The sequence below is a fragment of the Rhinolophus ferrumequinum genome, chromosome 15, assembly GCF_004115265.2.
Source record: "Rhinolophus ferrumequinum isolate MPI-CBG mRhiFer1 chromosome 15, mRhiFer1_v1.p, whole genome shotgun sequence".
Lineage (NCBI taxonomy): Eukaryota > Metazoa > Chordata > Mammalia > Chiroptera > Rhinolophidae > Rhinolophus > Rhinolophus ferrumequinum.
The window spans coordinates 36,957,158-36,977,477 of record NC_046298.1 but is presented as its reverse complement, the minus strand read 5'-3'; the positions used below and the strand labels follow the sequence as shown (position 1 = coordinate 36,977,477).

Genomic DNA, 20,320 nt, shown 5'->3' with positions numbered 1-20,320 from the left:
TCACACTGTATGTATTACAAAAAGTGGATAATTTTCTGACCTCCATTAAAGGCCTCCTGAGAGGAATAAATCCACATTGGGGAAGATTCTTGGTCTCTGTGATATAACAAAAATTAATTTTGGTCTTTTTGCCAGGTTCCTAACACAGAGGCTCAAAAACTCTTGGAATTTCCTGAGTGATAGGAGTGTTTTCGTTATGCTAGTGAAGTCACCCACAGTGGGTCCCTAATAGCTTTGGGATGGGGACTGGTTACCAGAAAGACCAAGCATGTGATTAGAGGATTGGGATTTTCAGCTACTCAACCTCTGGGGAGGGGAGTGAGGCCAGAGACTGAGTGGCCAATGACTTAATCAATCATGCCAATGTAATTAAATGTAATTAAAACACAATAAAAACTCTAAACACCAAAGCTCAGTGGAGCTTTCTGGTTGGTGAACACACTGAAATGCTGAGAGAGTGATACATTTTAACTCCATAGGGAGAAGGTATGGAGCCTCCGCATCTGGAAGCCTACCAGACCTCTGCCTAGTATGTACCCTTTATAGTAAAAATGGAATTTTGTGATGCTGATCTTAGGAGGAAAGAGAGACTTGCTCATGTAACACTGCAGTGACTGAGAGGGGTGGCACCTAAAAGTTCAAGGCAGACAGAAAGAAAATAAGACAGTACAAAATATTGCAATGGCAAGATTACAGGAACCAACTCTGACAGTTACTCACTACATGTTCCTAGGCAATTATTTAACCTTTCCAAATCCCCATTTCTTTATCTGTAAAAGGCACATAAACCTTAACTCATGATTACTGGAAGGGAAAATGTATGTAATTATCTTTGAACAAAGTGTTCAGTATTTGATAGATATTATTAAGAAAGAACTCTTACCAAAAATAGGAATTTTAAGCAAATTAAACGGCTTGAAGACATCAAAATGGAGCCTATTAAAACATCTCCAGCCAGAAACACGGAATTCATTCCAGCATTAATTTTTTCTCCTACCTCTATATGATCTTTCAGCAACTTTCATCTAGTTAACGCCTAACTAACTTTTAAAACTCTCTTCTTCTATCTTCACTGCTAATGTCCCTTCAAACCAGAATCATCTCTTACTCAGATCACTGAAGTAGCTTCCTACTTGCCTCTGGTAGCTTCCTACCAGTCTCCCCACCAAGTTTCACCCTCTTTAATGTATTCAGGGACCAAAATGACACTTGGCCTGGCCTTCCACTACTCAAAATCTATACTCCTCACAATCACCAGCAAAGGCTGAATAATGTGCTTCCGACCTGGCTAACCTCGACTCACATTCCACTCTCCCTTGCTCATGGAGCCCAGCAACACTGGCTTTTTTTCAGTTTTTCAAACACACACCAAACTTTCCCCCTTAGAAGGGCCTTTACATGGGTTCTTTCCTCTGTCTGGAGTTGTCTTCTTTAACATACTAAATAGTAAGACCTAGCAATGAGCCTAGTACTACAGTAATTATGAAAAAGGGATGAGCATAAATGACATTTTAATATGTTGATTTCCATTCATGTCAAAGTCATAGAACAGATACTACTGTGGTTTGTTGTATACACCATAACTGAAAGAAATGCTAAATTTCAATCAGAGGTCACTAAATATAAAGATGCATTTTTTCTTCTCTTCCAAGTTCATGGACTCCCCAAATTCTATCCAAAGGAATTCAAAATTAGCAACCTGAGTTCGAGTGTTTCTTCAAAAACAGGATGTCACTCCTCTGCTCAAATCATCTCATTCAGAACAAAATGACTCTACATCTACCTCATTCAGAACAGAATTCAAAGCCTATACCTAGCCGCACAAAATCCAAAATCATCTGCAAGTACTCCCTCCCTTCTACCTGTACCTAGCACACAAACACACATATACCCTGCTACTTTGATAATCTCCTCTCACACAATTCCCTCTTTGCTCATTCTGCTCCAGCCACAATGGTAGGTGCCAAACAGCTCCTAACTCAGGGACTTTGTTCTTCCTGTTCCTTTTGCCTCAATATCTTTTACCAGATATTAACATTACTTCCTCACTTCCTCATCAGAGAGGCCTTCTCTAAACCTCCCTTCATAGCATTTATCAGCATCTGATATTATGAAGAGCAGAGCTTTGAATGTTTTGTTCAATACTATAATCCCAGCTCCTGGACCAATGCTTAGTACACAGTAGTGCTCAGTAAGTACTCTTCTGGTTCTCCTCCTCTCTCCCAAATCTCTTCTCTGCCACCTCTTCCTTAACAATATAGACACAGACCATTTTGTTTTTTCCCAACATTGTCTCTATAGATGGTACCTACAATTACTCGAAAGACTCCACCTACTATTTCAATATGGATTAATTCCACTTCTGCATATTTAGCCCCTGACTTTATGCTAAGATCCCTGGCTGATTCTCTCTTTTACTAGATTCTACTTTGCAGAAGTTATTTATGGATATATTTTAGCAGCACTTTTTGTTCTTATAACTGACATAATTAGCAAACTGCAGCAACTGGCAGACGACCTTACACAAATTAGGTAATCAAGAATTTTGGATAAAGGAAGAATGCCAACTAACTGATAAAAAAAAGTCATCGGCTGGCAGCTATAATGGAGACCATTACTTGGAGGGAAGAAGCAGTGCAGATACAGGCATGCATGCGTGTACACACATGTATACTGTTTTGCGGGTGGTAGTAGAAAACATTTAGATGAGTCTAAGAGGAAGAAAAGGTAGCAGGGAACTGGATCTTAAATATAATGAAGGGCATCTCGTACTTGAAATCAAGTGGTATGCTGGAGAAGAGTAATAGAAAGAATAAGGGAAGTAACAGAAAGAATAGAATAATAAGAAAGGGAAGAAGTGAAACACGTCATTTGTGAACTCAAGCTAAAAGGACTTAGTAGTTTTGCCCATAGGCTTAGGGTTTTGATGGGAGCCTCCAAGATAAGATCTCTAAGGTACTGCTTCTTCTCTGATCAGCTGCGTTATTACCTGTAATGCCCTGCTTTGTCCAATTATTTCTCACTCACCTGAACACAGGCCTCTTGTCAGCTCTCTGCCAACCATCCAGGGCTCTTTCCCTTGTTCCAGTAAGGAGATAACTTGAGGCTTAGGAATGTAAAGTCCTGATCACAAGAAAAGATATGAAACATGGTTATGCTGTGGGTAAATCAGATCCAGAAATAATATACAGTCCCTTGATAATCAAGGAAGAGATGCCACTACAGGAACGCCCAAAGAAAAAAGAAGATGAAGCTTCAGCCATCACCAACTGGAGCTGCCCATTTCCCACTCTTCCTGTTCATTTCAGCTCCAACCATTTATTTGGGAATAGGAAGCAGAAATGTAGCTGGTAACTCAAAAAGCAGCTGAGAAATTTACTATGGAAGAAACAGACATTCCAAAGGAGAACTCTAAATTACTGGTAGAGACGTCCTTACCCATTGACAGCAGATTGCTGTAGTTCTCCAACATCACGTCTCTGTACAAGGCCCTCTGAGCTGGACCCAGACATTCCCACTCCTCCTGAGAGAAGTCTACAGCCACATCCCTGAACATCACTGATTCCTGAAACAATAAACATATATATACTTGTGTAATAAAAGAAATACTTCAGAGACTATTGCACTTGTATTGAGGGGTAAAGCAAACAAGAAATTATACTGATGTCACTGAGAATCAGAATCTTTGGATTTCAGAAATAGATGCAAGAGTAACAAGTTTATTTTATATTAAAAAACAAACAAATTCCTGATTTGGTCCACTGAAAAGGCCTAAATGGTAGCGAGGAGCATTCCTAGAGCCTAGATTGTAGTCTCTAAGTGCCGTATTCAAATAAAAGGAACCAAGGTTCTTTGGGAAAAGAGATGATTTCAGGACTGAGTCAGAAATTCTCAGGATGAATGTGAACATTCTGTTGTATCAGAAAGCAAGAAAGCTATCAAAAATTACTGGAATCAGGTTGAAAGGACTCAGGAGCCAACCTGAAGAGCCTCCCACTGGCTAAAAATGGTATAATTTGAGGATCAAATGTAATGGGCTGATCAGATCAAAAATAAAATCCATGAGCTCATTAACAACACTGAATAAAAAACTACTTGATCACTTTTGTAGAATTCTAAGAAACAAATCATTATTTAAAAAACTGGTAAATAAAGGAAAAGAATCAAACATTGTTTTCCTATACAAACTGTTTTCAGGTAACCAAACAATTGATAGAAGTTTCACTTACCAGATAGTATTCCACCTAATCCATGAAGAGGAATGACAGAATCAAAATATCATTTTGCAACTTTTAATTAATTAATAAATACAAGCAATAATTGTCAATGGTGGCTAAAATTACAAAAAGAAAGAGAACCAGATATAATGTACATCCTAATGGAATTACACATCACCACCTATGAAATATTCTCCACACACAAAAAAATCCCAACTGAATCTAATCAAGCTTCTAGACCTAACCACCAATTTTCAGCAAACACTTAAATGATACCGCAGTGATATAATCAGTAAAATCCAAACTGGACAAATTAATCAGTGTTTTTTTTTTTCTTTTCTAACAACAACAAAACTGCACAAGAAGAAAAGAGATGGAGGGGGTACCTACAAATAAGAGACTTGAGAAGCGTATCAATCAATTGCTGTGAATAGTCCTTATTTGGATTCTAATTCAAATAAATTATTTTAAAAATTAGAGAATTACGGACATTTGAACACTGACTGGATATTAGCAATATTAACAAATTATTATTATTATCATTATTTTTAAACTTTTATTTATTTTAAGTGTGTTTTTCCAGGACCCATCAGCTCCAAGTCAAGTAGTTGTTTCAATCTAATTGTGGAGGACACTGCCCACACTGGCCCACGCAGGGATCAAACTGGCAACCCTGGTGTTACAAGCAACGCGCTCTAACCAACTGAACTAACGAGATGCCCCAACAAATTATTTTTAATTGTTTTAGATGCAATATGGCATAATGGTTGTTTTCTTTTAAAAATAATCTATCTTTTAGAGATACATAGTAATTTGTATTTGCTTCAAAATAATCCTGTGTGTGGGAGTGAGGGTAGGGGACTGTACAAAGAAGAAACAGGTAGCTGTAGAAATGTAACAAGATTGAATCTGAGTTGCTAATTATTGAAGCTGAATGGTGATTATATGGTAGTTCATAAGACTACTCTACATTTCTGTGTCTGGAATTTATTTCAATAAAGTTTTTTTAAGGTGGAGTGGTAGAGAACAGTTGCAATAGAATATTTTCAAGGTCCCAAGCAAGTAAAACATTGATTTAAACAAAATTATGCTATAACTATTATGGGGAAAGGAAGCAGAGTGTGATATAGAAAATCTAAATTCACACATACCTTACAAAGAAATAATAAGAAAATGTTTAAAAATTGATAAATCAAGAAATAGCAATATAGGAATGTTAATTTAAAACATGGATAAATTCCACTGGAATCAGCTAAAAGACATATAAGGGTGTCTGCCTTTAGGGAGAAGGATGAAGTGGTGGGTCAGGGCCCCACTCTTAGTACTCCATGAATTTAATTTTTTAACATGCAAAATTTTAACAAATACATTTTAAAACAGCAGTATCTCTAAAACAGCATCTGATTTAAGTTTCTCATAAATTCTAGTTCATTCTTGTGACTTGCTGTTATAAGAAAAACTTCCTATTAATAATTATTTTTCTGATGCCAGAATTTTCATGGAAGATTTAAAAGGTTTTTCTGAGCTCTGATAGTATGATCTCAACAATTTATAAATTGGCTGAATTCACTGTGATCATCCATCATCTCTATCTTTATTTCTGATAAAGAAAACTGGTGATTCATACAGAAATTCCTCACGACCCACACTTCCTGTTCAACCTCTTGTTATACTTCTCTCCTGAATGCCCTGAACAGATTTGCAGAGATCTGTCTGTGTCAGCTACAAATCCCACAATCCTCTAAGCCTCAAAAGCCAGGAGATCTTGCAACAATCTACCATATACCATCCTATTACTGAAGAATACTGATCTGTAGAGATATTCTTGGCTTTTCCATGTTTGCTCCCAGCTAAGCAACTCATACCTCCACTGTCCAGACATGATAAATTCATTCTACAAACCTACTCTTGTTTCCTGTAAGAGAATGCATTTCCTCTCCATCATAGTCCCTGGGAGAGAGCTGAGAAAAGACATGCTCAATTATTTACTGAATGAAAATATTAATCCTGGGTCAAAAGAAGAGGGGCACTTAAGAATGGTAGAGGATTATCGGACTATAATGAGAGGAAATGAGGACCAGGATTCTGAAGGGGAACCCTGATAGCCAGAGCCTTTAGAAAGGAAAGCAAATGCTCACATGCCCAAAAAATAAAAATTAAAATTAAATTTCTTAAACAAAACAATGTCAGGAAGGTAAGAAAAACATCAACTCACCTGGGCCATGGCTTTCAGTATTGCCGATTATCAGTCCTCCTCAAAGCTGTTCTCCTGAAAAAGGATACTGTTCTGAGAAGGCAGGCCTAGGGAAGCAAAGAAATGCTCTAGAAACAACAGCTCTCAGACTGACCAGGTAAAACTACCTCCATTTCCCTTGGTCTTACTTATAATATAACTCTAATTAGTGGGAGTATGGAATAAAACCCTACTCCTTCCCCAACCCCAGAAACCCCAGGCTTTAGCTGCAGTAAAATAGATCCTGGCTAGTGAATTCAAAGGAATACAGACTCAGATTTCCTCTCCTTCACCCAAGCAACCTAGTTTCCTGCCTCAGCCAAGTGATTCAGGCCAGATCTTGCCCCATTTCAGTGATATTGTTGCTCTGAACCCAAGGCATAGCTGCTATGACCTGCCCTAAGCAGATCCCTCCTCTGCAGTCCTCAGGTCCCCAAGCCAGATTCCGCCAAATGATACCCTTTGGCCAGGAACACAGTACTCTCTGATCAGAACTAAAGACTTCTCTAATTAAGTATTCTCATTCCCTAAGTCCAAGAAAGTCAGTCAACTCCCCCCACCACACACACATACCCACACCCAGACAGAGCATTCCTTATTCTTACTCCCTAACTTTGTTTTGCAAAAAAAAAAAAAAAAAAAAAAATTTAGCTTTGCTTATCTGTTTGTGGTATGAAACCAATCAAAATGTCAACTTTTCTAGCTTTGTGTATATTTGTATAAATCTCTTTTTTTCACAACTTCAATGCTTTCTTTTGTTACACATAAATATATAATCAATTATTTTATTTTGGTATAAGATCATTTCGTAAAAGACTGTGGTATAAGATTATCAACTAAGCCGGCCCGGTGGCTCAGGCGGTTAGAGCTCCATGCTCCTAACTCTGAAGGCTGCTGGTTCGATTCCCACATGGGCCAGTGGGCTCTCAACCACAAGGTTGCCAGTTCAACTCCTCGAGTCCCGCAAGGGATGGTGGGCGGCGCCCCCTGAAACTAGCAATGGCAACTGAACCTGGAGCTGAGCTGCGCCTGCCACAACTAAGACTGAAAGGACAACAACTTGACTTGGAAAAAAAAAGTCCTGGAAATACACACTGTTCCCCAATAAAGTCCTGTTCCCCTTCCCCAATAAAATCTTTAAAAAAAAAAAAAAAGATTATCAACTGTAATTTTATTTTATAGTGTAAGATGTGAATTATAAATCCTCCTTAATTTTTCCCCCAGAGGGGGCTACCCAGGTGTATCAAAATCACTTACACATAATATGTGTGATGACACTGCAAGCCATGCAAAACTTAAAACACACACAATGTCCAATAAAGAAACTGTTACAAAATAAAAATCTTATTAAAAAATAAATTTACATGTCTGATGATGTATAAAAAGAGGCACAATGTAATGATCACTGGCTCAGGGTCTAAGGAACTCATACTGTGCAACCAAGTCCCAAGAATTAATTGAGAAATCAGCCTTAAAGCTACTCTGTGTTTTTGTTTTGTTTTTCTCAAATCTGACTTGGTAATTTGTGTCCTATCTCCTTTTTATTTTTAAGTTTTGCTAGAAGTTTATCAATTTTATTAATCCCTAAAATAAACTTTTGGCTTTGTTAATTTTCTCTATTGTATATTCATTTTATGTTCCAATATACATAAATTTATATTTGAGCTCTTATTCTTATTATTTCCTAGTTTTTACTTTCTTTGGGTTTGAGTATACTTTTCCTTAACTTCTTGAAATGAATACATAGGTCAGTAATTTTTCAGCATTTTTCTTTACTAGCATATGCACTTACGGCTACATATTTTCTTCAGGTTCAGCTTTAGTAACACTCCACCTTTTGATGTTATATTTTCATTATTATTCAGTTCAAAATATTTTTAACTTTCATTGCAATTTCTTCTTTGATTCACCACTTATTTATAAATACATTGCTTAAGTTCCAAATATTGGAATATTTCTAACTATGTTTTTGTTATTGACTTCTAGCTGAATTCCACTGTGGTCAGAAACCCTAAAATATTATTTCAATCCTTTGAAATGTACTGAAATTCCCTTGATGGTCCAGCATATGATCAACTTGGATAAATGTCTCATTTGCATCTGAAAATAATATATACTGTAGTTGTAAGGTACACTGTTCTATATATGTCAATCAGTCACATTTGTCAATCACATTGTTCAAATATTATATAGTTTACTAGGTTTATATTGATCGTTCTATCAGCTATTAAGAAAAGTGCTAACAACCCCCACTATGACTGTGATTTGTCTACTAATTCTTTTAGTTCTGTCAAACATATTTGAAGTCATTTGATGAAGGTATGTACATTTAGAACTATAATAATTTGTTGGTAGACTAACCTTTTTATTATGAATTATTGTTTTTTATCTCTAGTAGAGCTTGTCATAAAGTTTACTCTCATACAATGAAGTCAGGAGTGCAAATTGATACAACCATTTAGGAAAACTGTCAGTATACATTTGAATACATGCATAACCTATGACACAGAAATTTCACTCCTAGGGGTATACCCAACAGAAATGCATTCATATGTGCACCAAAAGACATGTACAAGTATGTTCATAGCAGCCTTGTTCATAATAGCCCCAATTGGAATACAACTCAAATGCCAATCAATAATGGAATGAATAAATTGTAATATATTCATATGATAGAATTTTAAACAGCAATGAAAGACCTACAACTACATGAAGCAATATGGATGAATGTTGCATATTATACTACATAATACTATTTATTATACAATGTATTCATGTTACATGTGAAATTTAACTTTGAGCAAAAGAAGTCAAGCACAAAAGAGGAGATATTGTGTGATTCTATTTATATAAAATTCAAGAACAGGTAAAATTAATCTATGGCTATAGAAGACAGAAGAATGGTTATCTTTGGGAGAGGTGGGTAGTGAGTAGATAGGACAAGAATCAGGCTTCTGGAATGCTGGTAATGTTCTATTTCCTGACCTGATTTGAGCTCTGGTTAAATGAATATGCTCATTTTATAAAATTCATCAAGACATATACTTTGATTTCTGTACTTTTGAGAATGTATGTTATACTTTTAAAACCATATGATACTAGGTATGATCAAATAATACGGTGAATGTTTCAATTTTAAAAATTTATTATAATAAAAGACACATTGCCATTAATCCCCCTCAAAATACTCCCCCTCGCATCGAACACAATCATCCCATTGTTCTTGTGCCACTTTCTGAAGCAATTCTGGAAGTCCTCTTTCATGAGTTTCTTTAGTTGCACTGCCGTGGCTGCCTCAATGTCTTCAATCGATTCAAAACATTTACCTTTTGGGGAGGGCAGATAGCTCAACAGGGTTGCAGGTTCGGTTTCCACATGTGCCAGTGGGCTGTTCCGTCCACAAATAGATTGAAGACAACGAGCTGCTGAGCTGCTGGATGGCTCAGTTGGTTAGAGTGCGTGCTCTTAACGAGGTTCCTGGTTCAATTCCCACATGGGATGGTGGGCTGCGCCCCTTGCAACTAAGATTGAAATGGCAACTGGATTTGGAGGTGAGCTGCACCCTCCACAACTAGATTGAAGGACAACTTGACTTGGAGCTGATGGGCCCTGGAAAAACACACTGTTCCCCAATATTCCCCACAAAAAAAAACCACACACACAAAAAAACATTTACCTTTCATGGTCATTTTGACTTTGGGGAGGAGCCAGAAGTTGCACAGTGCCAGATCCGGTGAATAAAATGGATGAGGACATAATGTAATGTTTTTATTTGACAGAAATTTCCATACAAGAAGCAATGTGTGACAGCCTTTCCATTGAGATCACAAAATACAGTGAATGCTGCTGCTGAGTGCCATCCAACAGAAAGGAAGGGATCTTCAATATGGGAAGCAATGCGTCGAATCTTAGTAATAGTGTGTGACAAGTTTCAACTTGTTCAGTGCAGTCAGTCAGGTGTGAGCTATGGTTGAGAGAAGGTGTGTTTTAAAGTGTGCCTTTAATCATCCTCCATCATGCCAATGCTCCGTGTCACACATCGGTTCTGATAGGGCAATTTCTGTCAAATAAAAACATTATGGTGTGTTCTCATCCACCTTATTCACCGGGTCTGACATCGTACAACTTCTGGCTCTTCTCCAAGTCAAAATGATTCAGGACATGGAGGCAGCCACGGCAGCACAATTACAGACACTCCTGAAAGAGGACTTACAGCACTAGCTCAGAAAGTGGCAAGAACAATGAGATAAGTGTGTTCGAAGCAAGGGGGAGTATTTTGAGGGCGATTAATGACAATGTGTCTTTTACTACAATAAATTTTTTAAATTTAAACATTAGCTGTAGTTTTTGATCAGACCTTGAATACCATTATTCTGCAGATTCATCAAAAATTAAAGTATCAAGTAACCAAGTATTAGAAAAAATACAGGATGACTATGTTTATAAACTGCTGGTAGGAATTAACTGGTACAACCACACTGAAAATCGGTTTGGCAATATTTAAGAAATTAGAAGATACACACATATTCTACAGACCAGCAATTCCATTCATATGTTTATACCCTAGGAAAGCATCCCTATGTGCACTAGGATACTTATAAAAATACATTCAGGGCAGTCCTTTCAAAGGAGCCAAAAACTGGAAACCAATGTCCAAACTACAGTTTTATGTAACAACTCACAACAAGGGGGATCCTACGAAATATAGTACTACATAAGAAAAGCCGAACTCAAAATAACATTACACAGCACAATTTCATTTCTATAAAGTTAAAAGGCAAAACTAAACTACATTGTTTAGGGATGGGTAGATGTGTAACTATTCTTTGAAAAAGAAATAATTCCCACAAAAGTCAGGATAAGGGTTACCTGAAGTGGTGAAGACAGGTTTTCTTCCTGTGGGCAGGACTAACAGGGGTTTCTGGAGTGTTGATGCAAGTTTTTGTTATATAGAGTTTCCCTTTATCGTTACTTCTTAAACTACATGTTTATATTTTAAGCACTTTAATGTATGTATGTAACAGTCAGGAATTTTTTTAAAAGAATGCAAAAGAAACTATATAATAGGTGCAAATAATTTTTAGTGAAAACATAAGCTATGAAATGGTAAATTCTGTAAGAGTCCAATCTTGAAATAATATATGTTATATATGCACAGGAAACTTATTAGAAGGAAATAGATGAAAATATTGACTGGTTATGCTGTTTGTAACTTCCCATTTTCCAAATTCTTTAAAATAATCATGTTTTGTGTGTATGTGTGTGTGTGCACGCCCACATGTTTAAAAAGAAGTGAAAACTTAGTACACAGGAGTAACTGAGCAATTTTCTAAATCAATATGTGAACATTATGTAGAAGGAAATGAGAGAGTATACTGGGATCTGTGTGTCCACCCCCAGGGCTTCCCATCATTTTCCCGAATGGAAATATGTAGGAACCAGGTGACTTGATGAATCTATGTTAAACATGACCATCCAGGAAAAAGGAAGTACAAAGAAAACCACAGCACACCTTGTCTTTGGATTGGTTGGCAGCCATTCCTCCTTCTTCTGGGGACCTCTCTGAGAAGCAGAGCTAAGGAAGGAGAACCATGAAATGCCAGGTCTTTCTTGTGGCCCAGACTCACCAGATCAGAGGTAGCTCTGGATCCACACCTACTATCTGTGGAGAAGAGGGATGGAGAGAGGTCAGGGCAGTCTAGGCTGTCTTGAGCATTCCTGGTGTCAAAAGGGGAAAAGTCAGCTGTCCAAGACCAAAATTTGTTCTGACCTCACACATCAACCACTGGGGCACACAAACTGTCACCCTGGCACAATTACAGGCACCCTCCAACTGCACACACAGTGGTACGAAAAGTTACATCATCATGCTCACACATTCTCAGTCACAGACAGCCAGTACACTTAGTGCTGCTAACATTCACAGAAGCACAATCACACACACGCAGCCCTCAGATAACAGTGACGGCCACATAATGACATATTCTCATCCCCTGCCCCCCAGCCCCCAACACAGTCCATATCACACAGTTATACGGATACACACAATCACAGTCCCAACAGGGGACTCGGTCACACTGATACGTACAGGGCCAACGAGGATATCCCCAGTTACACCTGCACACAGAGTTCCGCGCATGGTCAGTCATAATGACACACCCACCACAGGGCCATACAATCACCCCCAGCACACACAGCGCCGCAGAGTCACATAAGGTCACAATCGTACACATGGAATCCTACACTTTTTGCCTCCTCCCCCTGGCCCGAAACTCCGGACCCGCCTGGACCGTCCCTTCAAATACTCAGGGACGCACCTGAGGAGACTAGTCCGAGCCCCCAAGACTGAGATCGCTCACCTTGCACTTTCCCCCTTCCCTGGAGGCCCAGGGCCCAACAATCCGGTGGCGGGGAGGAGGGCGACTATTCAAGCGGGGCCCTCTGGGAAATGTAGTCCCGAGTCGATCCGTTTGGATAAGATGGCGACCGGTTCTCCGATTTCGCGCTACCGCACAGTCTGGGCTAAGCCGACAGCCATGCTCTCCTCTCCGAACCGCTAACAGAAGTCTTTGTGATCCAGATGCAGGGTCGGAGTGAGTGTCCCACACGAGGAGATCCCACACCCTGGAGACAAGCTTCCTCCATAGACCTGACCAATTCCAGGGAGTCATATGTTCCCTGAGAATTGGAAAAAAATAGCCAGATTCGCGCCGGAAATTGATTAGAGCCGCAGGAACTTCTGGGAAATGTAGTCTAGAGGCGAAAAGGGTGAGGCGCCTACCAAAGTGGGAAATTGACTTAGATGACATTCTGCGTTGATCTTTTCGCACAGGGGTGAGCGGAGCTGCGCCCGAGAGTCTCCTAGGGGTTATAGCTCACCCTGCGAATACGCGGGACTGACTAAATCGCCATTTTGACTTTCGTCAGTGGATGAGCGTTGGCGGCGTGGGGAGGGGGGCGGGGGAGAGGACAGTGTGGAATGCTCAGAGAGCGGAAACCTGGGAGTCTCAGATCTGAATTCAACCAGGAAAACTGAGGGAGAGTACACCCGGAGCCCAGAATGGAGCTGACGGGGGCGGGTTGTCTGGAAGGTCAATTTTATTCAAAAAGTAATTAGGGAAAACTTAAGGAAGTGCAAGGTGGTGTATACTGAAAACTGTAACACATAGCTGAAAAAAATTAAAGACCTCAAAAAGTGAAAAGATTTCCCATTTATGTACTGGAAGACTTAATATTGTTAACATGGCAATACTGTCCAAACTGATCTACAAATTCAACGCAATCCTTATTAAAAATTTCAGCATGATTTTGAGAGGAATTGACAAACTGATGCTAACATTCATATGGACTGAAAGGGACCCAGATAAACCAAGTAGTAATCCCAATGAAAAACAAAATTGAAGGACTCACACTTTCTGATTTCAGAATTTACCACAAAGCTATAATAATAAATGTAATGTATTCCTGGCATAAGGATAGACATCTAGCCTTGAGAGTGCAGAAATAAGCCCATACACTTACAGTCAATTGATTTTCGACAAGGGTGCCGTAATAATTCAGTGGGGGAAAGAATAGTCTTTTCAACAAATGGAGTTATGAAGTTAGAATTTTACCTCATACCATACATAAAAATTGATTCACAATGGATCATAGATCAACATTGAGTTAAATCTATAAAACCCCTAGAGAAATATATAGGACTAAATCATTGTGACCTTTAGGTTATACGTGGCTTCTTTTATATGAAACCAAAACCACACAAAAGAAAAATAGATAAATTGATTTCATCAAACTTAATTTTTGTTTCAAGGAACACCATAAGAAAGTGAAAATACAACCCGTAGAAAATATTTTTGAATCATATATCTGATAAGAAACTTGTATCCATGATAAATGAAGAACTATTACAACTCAATAAAAAGACAAATAACCTATTTTTTAAGTGGCCAAATTATTTGAATAGATATTTCTTCAAAGAAGACATGCAAATGCTCAACTCGTACATGAAAAAATGCTCAACACTATTAGGTATTAAGAAAATGCAAATCAAAACCGATATGAGATACCATTTCATCTGCATTAGGAGACTAAAATTTAAAAGGCAGGCAATAGCAAATGTTGCCAAAGGTGGAGAAATTGGAACCCTCCACACATTGTTGATGGGAATGTAAAGTGGTGTAGCTGCTGTAGAAAATAGTTTGGCAGTTCTTGAAAAAGTTAAACAGAATTAGCTGACCCATAAATTCCATATATATCCAAGAAAATTGGAAACGTGTTCATGGAAAAATATGTACACAATTGTTCATTGCATCATTATTCACAAGGGCCAAAAAGTGGAAACAATCCAAACATCTATAAACAGATGAATGGATAAAGAAAATGTGGAGAGAGATCCAAGATGGGGGATTAGGTAAATGCTATGGCAACTGCATCCCAGGATCACACCAAAATTACAAATAAATAGTAGAACAATCAACCTTGAGAATCATCTGAAGACTAGCTGAACAGAACCCCTATAACTAAGGATATAAGAAGAGGCCACACCAAGACTAGAAGGAGGGGCAGAAATGCAAAATGGGCTGACCCCAAACCCACAGATAGTGGTTGAATACTGAGAGGACACCTCAGTGCCAGAGGTCCCCCCTTAAGACGGAGAGGTCCCAGCCCCACTCTGGGCTCCCCAGCCCAGGGGTCCTGTGCCGGGAAAAGGAGTTCCTATAGCCTCTGGCAGTGAAAATCAGTGAGGACTCTGTCTGCCCTTCTTGGTGGGGTGGAAGGTGGCTGGAATCCCAGATGCCCTCTTGTAGAGCCAGCACATGGAATTGCTCATTTGTGGGCACTCACCTGGTCTCTAATGGAGGGGTGGCAGCTCAGAAGGCCCAGGGACATGTGGGGAAGGATTGAGTTGTGTGGCTTCGGTAGGGGAACTGGAAGAACAGAAGCCATTGTTGTCCCAGTGTGGAGCCTGACATGGGCACTCACCTGGTCTCTAATGGAGGGGTGGCAGCTCAGAAGGCCCAGGGACATGTGGGGAAGGATTGAGTTGTGTGGCTTCGGTAGGGGAACTGGAAGAACAGAAGCCATTGTTGTCCCAGTGTGGAGCCTGACACGTGTGGCCTACAGGAAAGCACCATCTTTTTCAGTGTTAAGCCCTCCTCCAAAGGGCCAAGTCTGGGCCACATTGGTCTGGTGGAATCCATGCATGCACTCTGCCTTGGTCATGCCCTGGGTCTCCACACCCCTCACCACCCAACACACAGACACACACACACACACACACACACACACACACACAATCCAGTTAAAAAATGGACAAAAGACCTGAATAAACATTTCTCCAAAGAGTACATACAGATGGCCAACACACATATGAAAAGATGCTTGATGTTATTAATCATCAGAAAAATGTAAATTAAAATCACAATGAGATATCACTTCACAAGTATCAGAATGGCCACCATCAATTAATCTATAAACAACAAGTGTTGGCGAACGTGCGGAGTAAAGGGAACCCTTGTACACTGTTAGTGGGATTGCAAATTGGCACAGCCACTATGGAAAATGGTATGGAGCATTCCTTAAAAAATTAAAAATAAAACTGCCTTATGACCCAGCAATTTCACTACCGGGTATTTCCCCAAAGAAATCTTAAACACTAACTCAAAAAGATATATGCACCTCTGTGTTCATTGCAGCACTATTTACAATAGTGAAGATATGGAAGCAACCCAAGTGCCCATCAATAGACTATTGGATACAGAAGTGGCATATATATACAATGGAATATTACTCAGCCATTAAAAAGAATGAAATCTTACCATTGTAAACCATATGGATGGACATAGAGGGTAATATGCTAAATGAAATAAGGGACATTGAGAAAGACAAATACCATATGATCTCACTTATATATGTAATCTAATAAACAAAACAAATAAACAAAACATAAACAGACTCATAGATACAGAAAACAAAGTGATGGCTGCCAGAAGGGAGGGGGCTTGGTGACCTGGGTGAAAAATTTGGAGGTATTAAGAAAGACAAATTGGTAGTTACAAAATAGTCATGGGGATATAAATTACAGCGTAGAGAATATTGTCAATAACATTGCAACAACTATGTATAGTGCCAGGTAGGTACCAGATAATCAGGGGAATCACTGCATAACTTATATAAATGTCTAACCACTGCACTGTACACATGAAACTAATATAAAATAATATTGTATGTCACCTGTAACTAAAAAAAATGAATAAATTTTAAAAATCAACCCATCCAAAACAAACATTTTCAATATATTAGTGATCAGGGAAATATAAATCAAGATAACATCGTTTTATATTTGTTTGGCAAAACTACAAATTTATGTATGAATTACTCCCATAATTAGGTCAAGTGTTCTATGTATATCTGTCCCAGTTTATAGCTTGTATTTTACTGACATTTGATAACAAACATCCTTATTTTAATATAGCCAAATTTATCAATCTTTTATATTTTTGTTTTCTGTTTAAGAAATCTTTCTATTACAAGATATAAAAAATATTTGCTGATATTTTTTACGAACAGTTTTAAAGTTATGTTTTTGACACTTGAATCATTAATCCCTTTAGGGCTGGTATTTGCATATGTTGCCAAATCCATTTCTTTTATGTTTTTTGGCTTATCCAAGTTTTTCTTCTTCATGTGGCGGTTTCTTCATCTATGTTTTCCTAGAAAACTTTTTATTTCATTAAGGATTTCAAACTTATTACTCAAAATAACCATAGAATTCTCTTGAGTTAAAAAATTTTCTCCCTGTAGTAATGTCCCTTTTTCTTTCCAATGTTGTTTACTTGTATCTTCTCTATTTTCTTTATCTTTCTTAAGAATGATTTCACTCTTATAGACAACCAGCTCATGTTTTTATTATCTCTATTAGGATTTTCTGTTACATATTTTATTAGTATCTGTTTATCATGTTAATCCTCCCTTCCAATTTCTCTAGGAGTATTTGATAGGACTTTAGTAGATTGTGATTGAATTAAAGCTTAATTTGTTTTCCCTCTTTCTAGTATCCTAATAAATACATTTTAGGTTATAATTTATTCTGGGTATCACTTTGGCCCATTCCTTAGATTTTTAATATATAGTACAACTATTTTCCTCTTCATTCTAAATACTTTGCAATATCCATTGTTTTGTTGTCCTTAACCTAAGGGTTATTCAGGTATGATGTAGTCTGAGAATATGATATATATGAGTTTGGGGGATTTATCATTTGTTTTACGGCCTACTATATAGAGAATTTTTATAAGTGCTCCATGTATGTCTGAATAAAATGTTCATTCTCTGGTTAAAAAGAAAAATAAAGTGTAAAATATACAATATATCAAGCAAGTCATTTGTTATCCCAATATAGCCTTACAATCTACCTTTCTTCTATTTGATCTGTTTCTGAGAGATGGGTTTGTTACTGTGATTGTGAAATCCTCAAATTTTCCATTTTGTCAGTTTTTGTTGTATGTATTTCAGAACTATATTGTTACGTATATGTTAGTAGTGTTATATGCTCTTGGTAGTTACATCTTAGTAAAATATGGAATAGCTTTGGTAATACTGTTAGTTTTGAAATCTGTATTATCTAGTACTATCAACACACTTGCTTTCTTGTTGATAATATTTTCTTGTAAATAACTTTTAAATTATTTTCATTCCAAGTTCAATTTTTACTGGGAAATTTTCATACAAATACTAAAGGAGAATATTATGATGAACTCTATGTACCCATCACCTGCTTCAACATTTATCAACATTCTTTATTCTTGTTTTATCCAATCTACCCCTCCTCAGTGGAGTTTTTTAAAGATAATATTTCACCCATAAATAGTTCCAGATGAATCCCTTTAAGAAAAGTCTTCTTTTTAAGCATAATTACATTACCAACATTAAAAGTGATTCTTAGGCCTCTGGTAAAAATGTATGTTCACTAATGGACTTCCATAGATTTTTCCTTAGACCAGACTTTTGGAGAAGAAAGAGAATCAGGAGTAAGAAGAGTACAACCCTCTAACTGGCCCCATTTTTAAGCTGAATCCCAGAAGGGGGGCATGGTCTGAACATGCTCAGCACGCACATGTCAGAGCCTAGGTCTAGTTTCCTCAAAACCTCTTCCCCACCTGCTAGTAGGATTGAAGCAAGAGTTTCAGTAGGTCATAGACCTCCTACCACTTTCAGGTAAAAGAACTTCTTGGCAGAGGCAATATTTAAGCTAAGTTTTTGAACAATGTTTAGAAGTTCACCAGGTTAAAAGAATTGTCTTTATAACCCCTCCACTTACAACCCCCCAAAAAGGAGGTGTGGGGGAAGATTGGCAGCTCCAGAATTTCCATATAGGAGAAGCAAAGGGAAGAGTCAGAGACTGGACTTAAGTCTCCATTTACATAGTAAGGAAATTGTTATTAGATTTCAATTTACACATAAATAAAAATAGCAGCTTCACTTAGGTGCTTTTTGTCACACGTTGGCCATATTAAAAATAATTTTTATTATTTCTTCCAACTATTGTTTTACTTAAGGTTGTTAGGGTGGAGACTAATGGAGATTAATAGGGATTCAAGCGTCCATTGCCCTCACCAGCCCTTCAGAAGGAGACCCGTCCTCTGCTAGTATCTTTCAGGAGAGGCTTCCTGCCCTATTTCCCCTGGTGATCTTTCCCCATGAAAGGATGAACCACCCTTTCTGCAACAGACTGCTCATTTTCACATCTCTCTTTCTGGGCAGTTTATCCCAGGAGCGGACTCACATCCGACCTCTCCACATTTTCCCGGAGTGGTTTCTCCAAAAAGCGGATTGCATCATTCTGATTTCTACTCTTATCTCGCGGTGATTTCTCCCAGGATCCAGCCAAGAGACACATAAGAAGTCTATCCTGCCTTGGTGATTTTTCCTTCATGGCTCCCCTCTCCCCGGTGGTTTCTCCCAGCAGATAATTGCTCTCCGCATAGTGCTGTATACTGAGGGGAAATTTAGCTTTTCTAAGTATAATATAGAGCGCCGGACCTCATAGTCAACACCTCCTCCTTCTCGGAAGCCTGCCTACAAAAAGGCCACACTCCTGCTTTCTATGCAACAAACCCTGCCTCCCTCTATGAAAACCGGCAGGAGGCCTAGTCCTCTGCTATACGGAATGGACATGTTTCCAAGATGGCGTTCCGCATGGAGAAGCACTGTCTGGGAGTGGCCATGTTCTCCGCCCGACAGCAACTACTACGGAAACCGCAATGTCCAGAACAACGTATCTGGCCCGTGTTGACTGTTGGCTGAATGCAACTTTCAAATTAATTCAGAGCATGCGCCCTACCAACAGTCAATAAGAGGCGGTGCTAGAGGCCGGACCGGAAGTGGAAGTGGCCTTAGACGTTTTTTCATTGCTGGAGTCTGGAGCATCACCACGTTTTAATCCCGTGAGGGCTCTAAGGTGATTTGGGTTGGTCGTGATTAGGGATTGCGTAGGGTCGGTGATTGGAGCGGGGGAAGGGGGGGGCAGGCAGTGTTGTCCGTGGAGTTAGTGATGGTGGTTTCTGGGGTCAGTGAATGAAGGGTCTGTCGCGTCCGTTGCTGTGTGTCTGTGAGGCATCTCTCGCGTCAGTGATGGGGATCTTTGAGATGAGTGTGGGATTTGTGGGCTCAATGATGGGAGTCTGTGGTCAATTACTGAGGGCTTGTGGGGTCAGGTATGGGAGTCTGTGGGGTCTATGATGAGCTTGCTTTTAAAACATTCACGAGCTTTGCGTGTAGCGTTTTATTCAAACCTAAGTGTTATTATTTTTTTTAATTTCAGTTATTTTTTTTCTTTGACTCATGAGTTATTTAGAAGTGCCTCTCTATT

The 20,320-nt window shown here is 38.6% G+C and overlaps 1 protein-coding gene across 1 annotated transcript in view; it reads right to left on the bottom strand.

Annotated features, from left to right (window-relative positions):
• LOC117035348 (uncharacterized) overlaps nucleotides 1-13,323 on the bottom strand; it is a 49,027-nt gene extending 35,704 nt beyond the window's left edge. The window contains exons 1-5 of the mRNA XM_033129243.1: nucleotides 12,810-13,323; nucleotides 11,963-12,112; nucleotides 6,433-6,518; nucleotides 3,439-3,565; nucleotides 3,028-3,123 (exon numbers count right to left, since the gene is read on the bottom strand). Coding sequence (XP_032985134.1) covers nucleotides 3,028-3,123; nucleotides 3,439-3,565; nucleotides 6,433-6,441 — 232 coding nt within the window. The 5' untranslated portion in view covers nucleotides 6,442-6,518; nucleotides 11,963-12,112; nucleotides 12,810-13,323. The remainder of the gene's footprint in view (nucleotides 1-3,027; nucleotides 3,124-3,438; nucleotides 3,566-6,432; nucleotides 6,519-11,962; nucleotides 12,113-12,809) is intronic.
• Nucleotides 13,324-20,320: the final 6,997 nt, after the last annotated feature.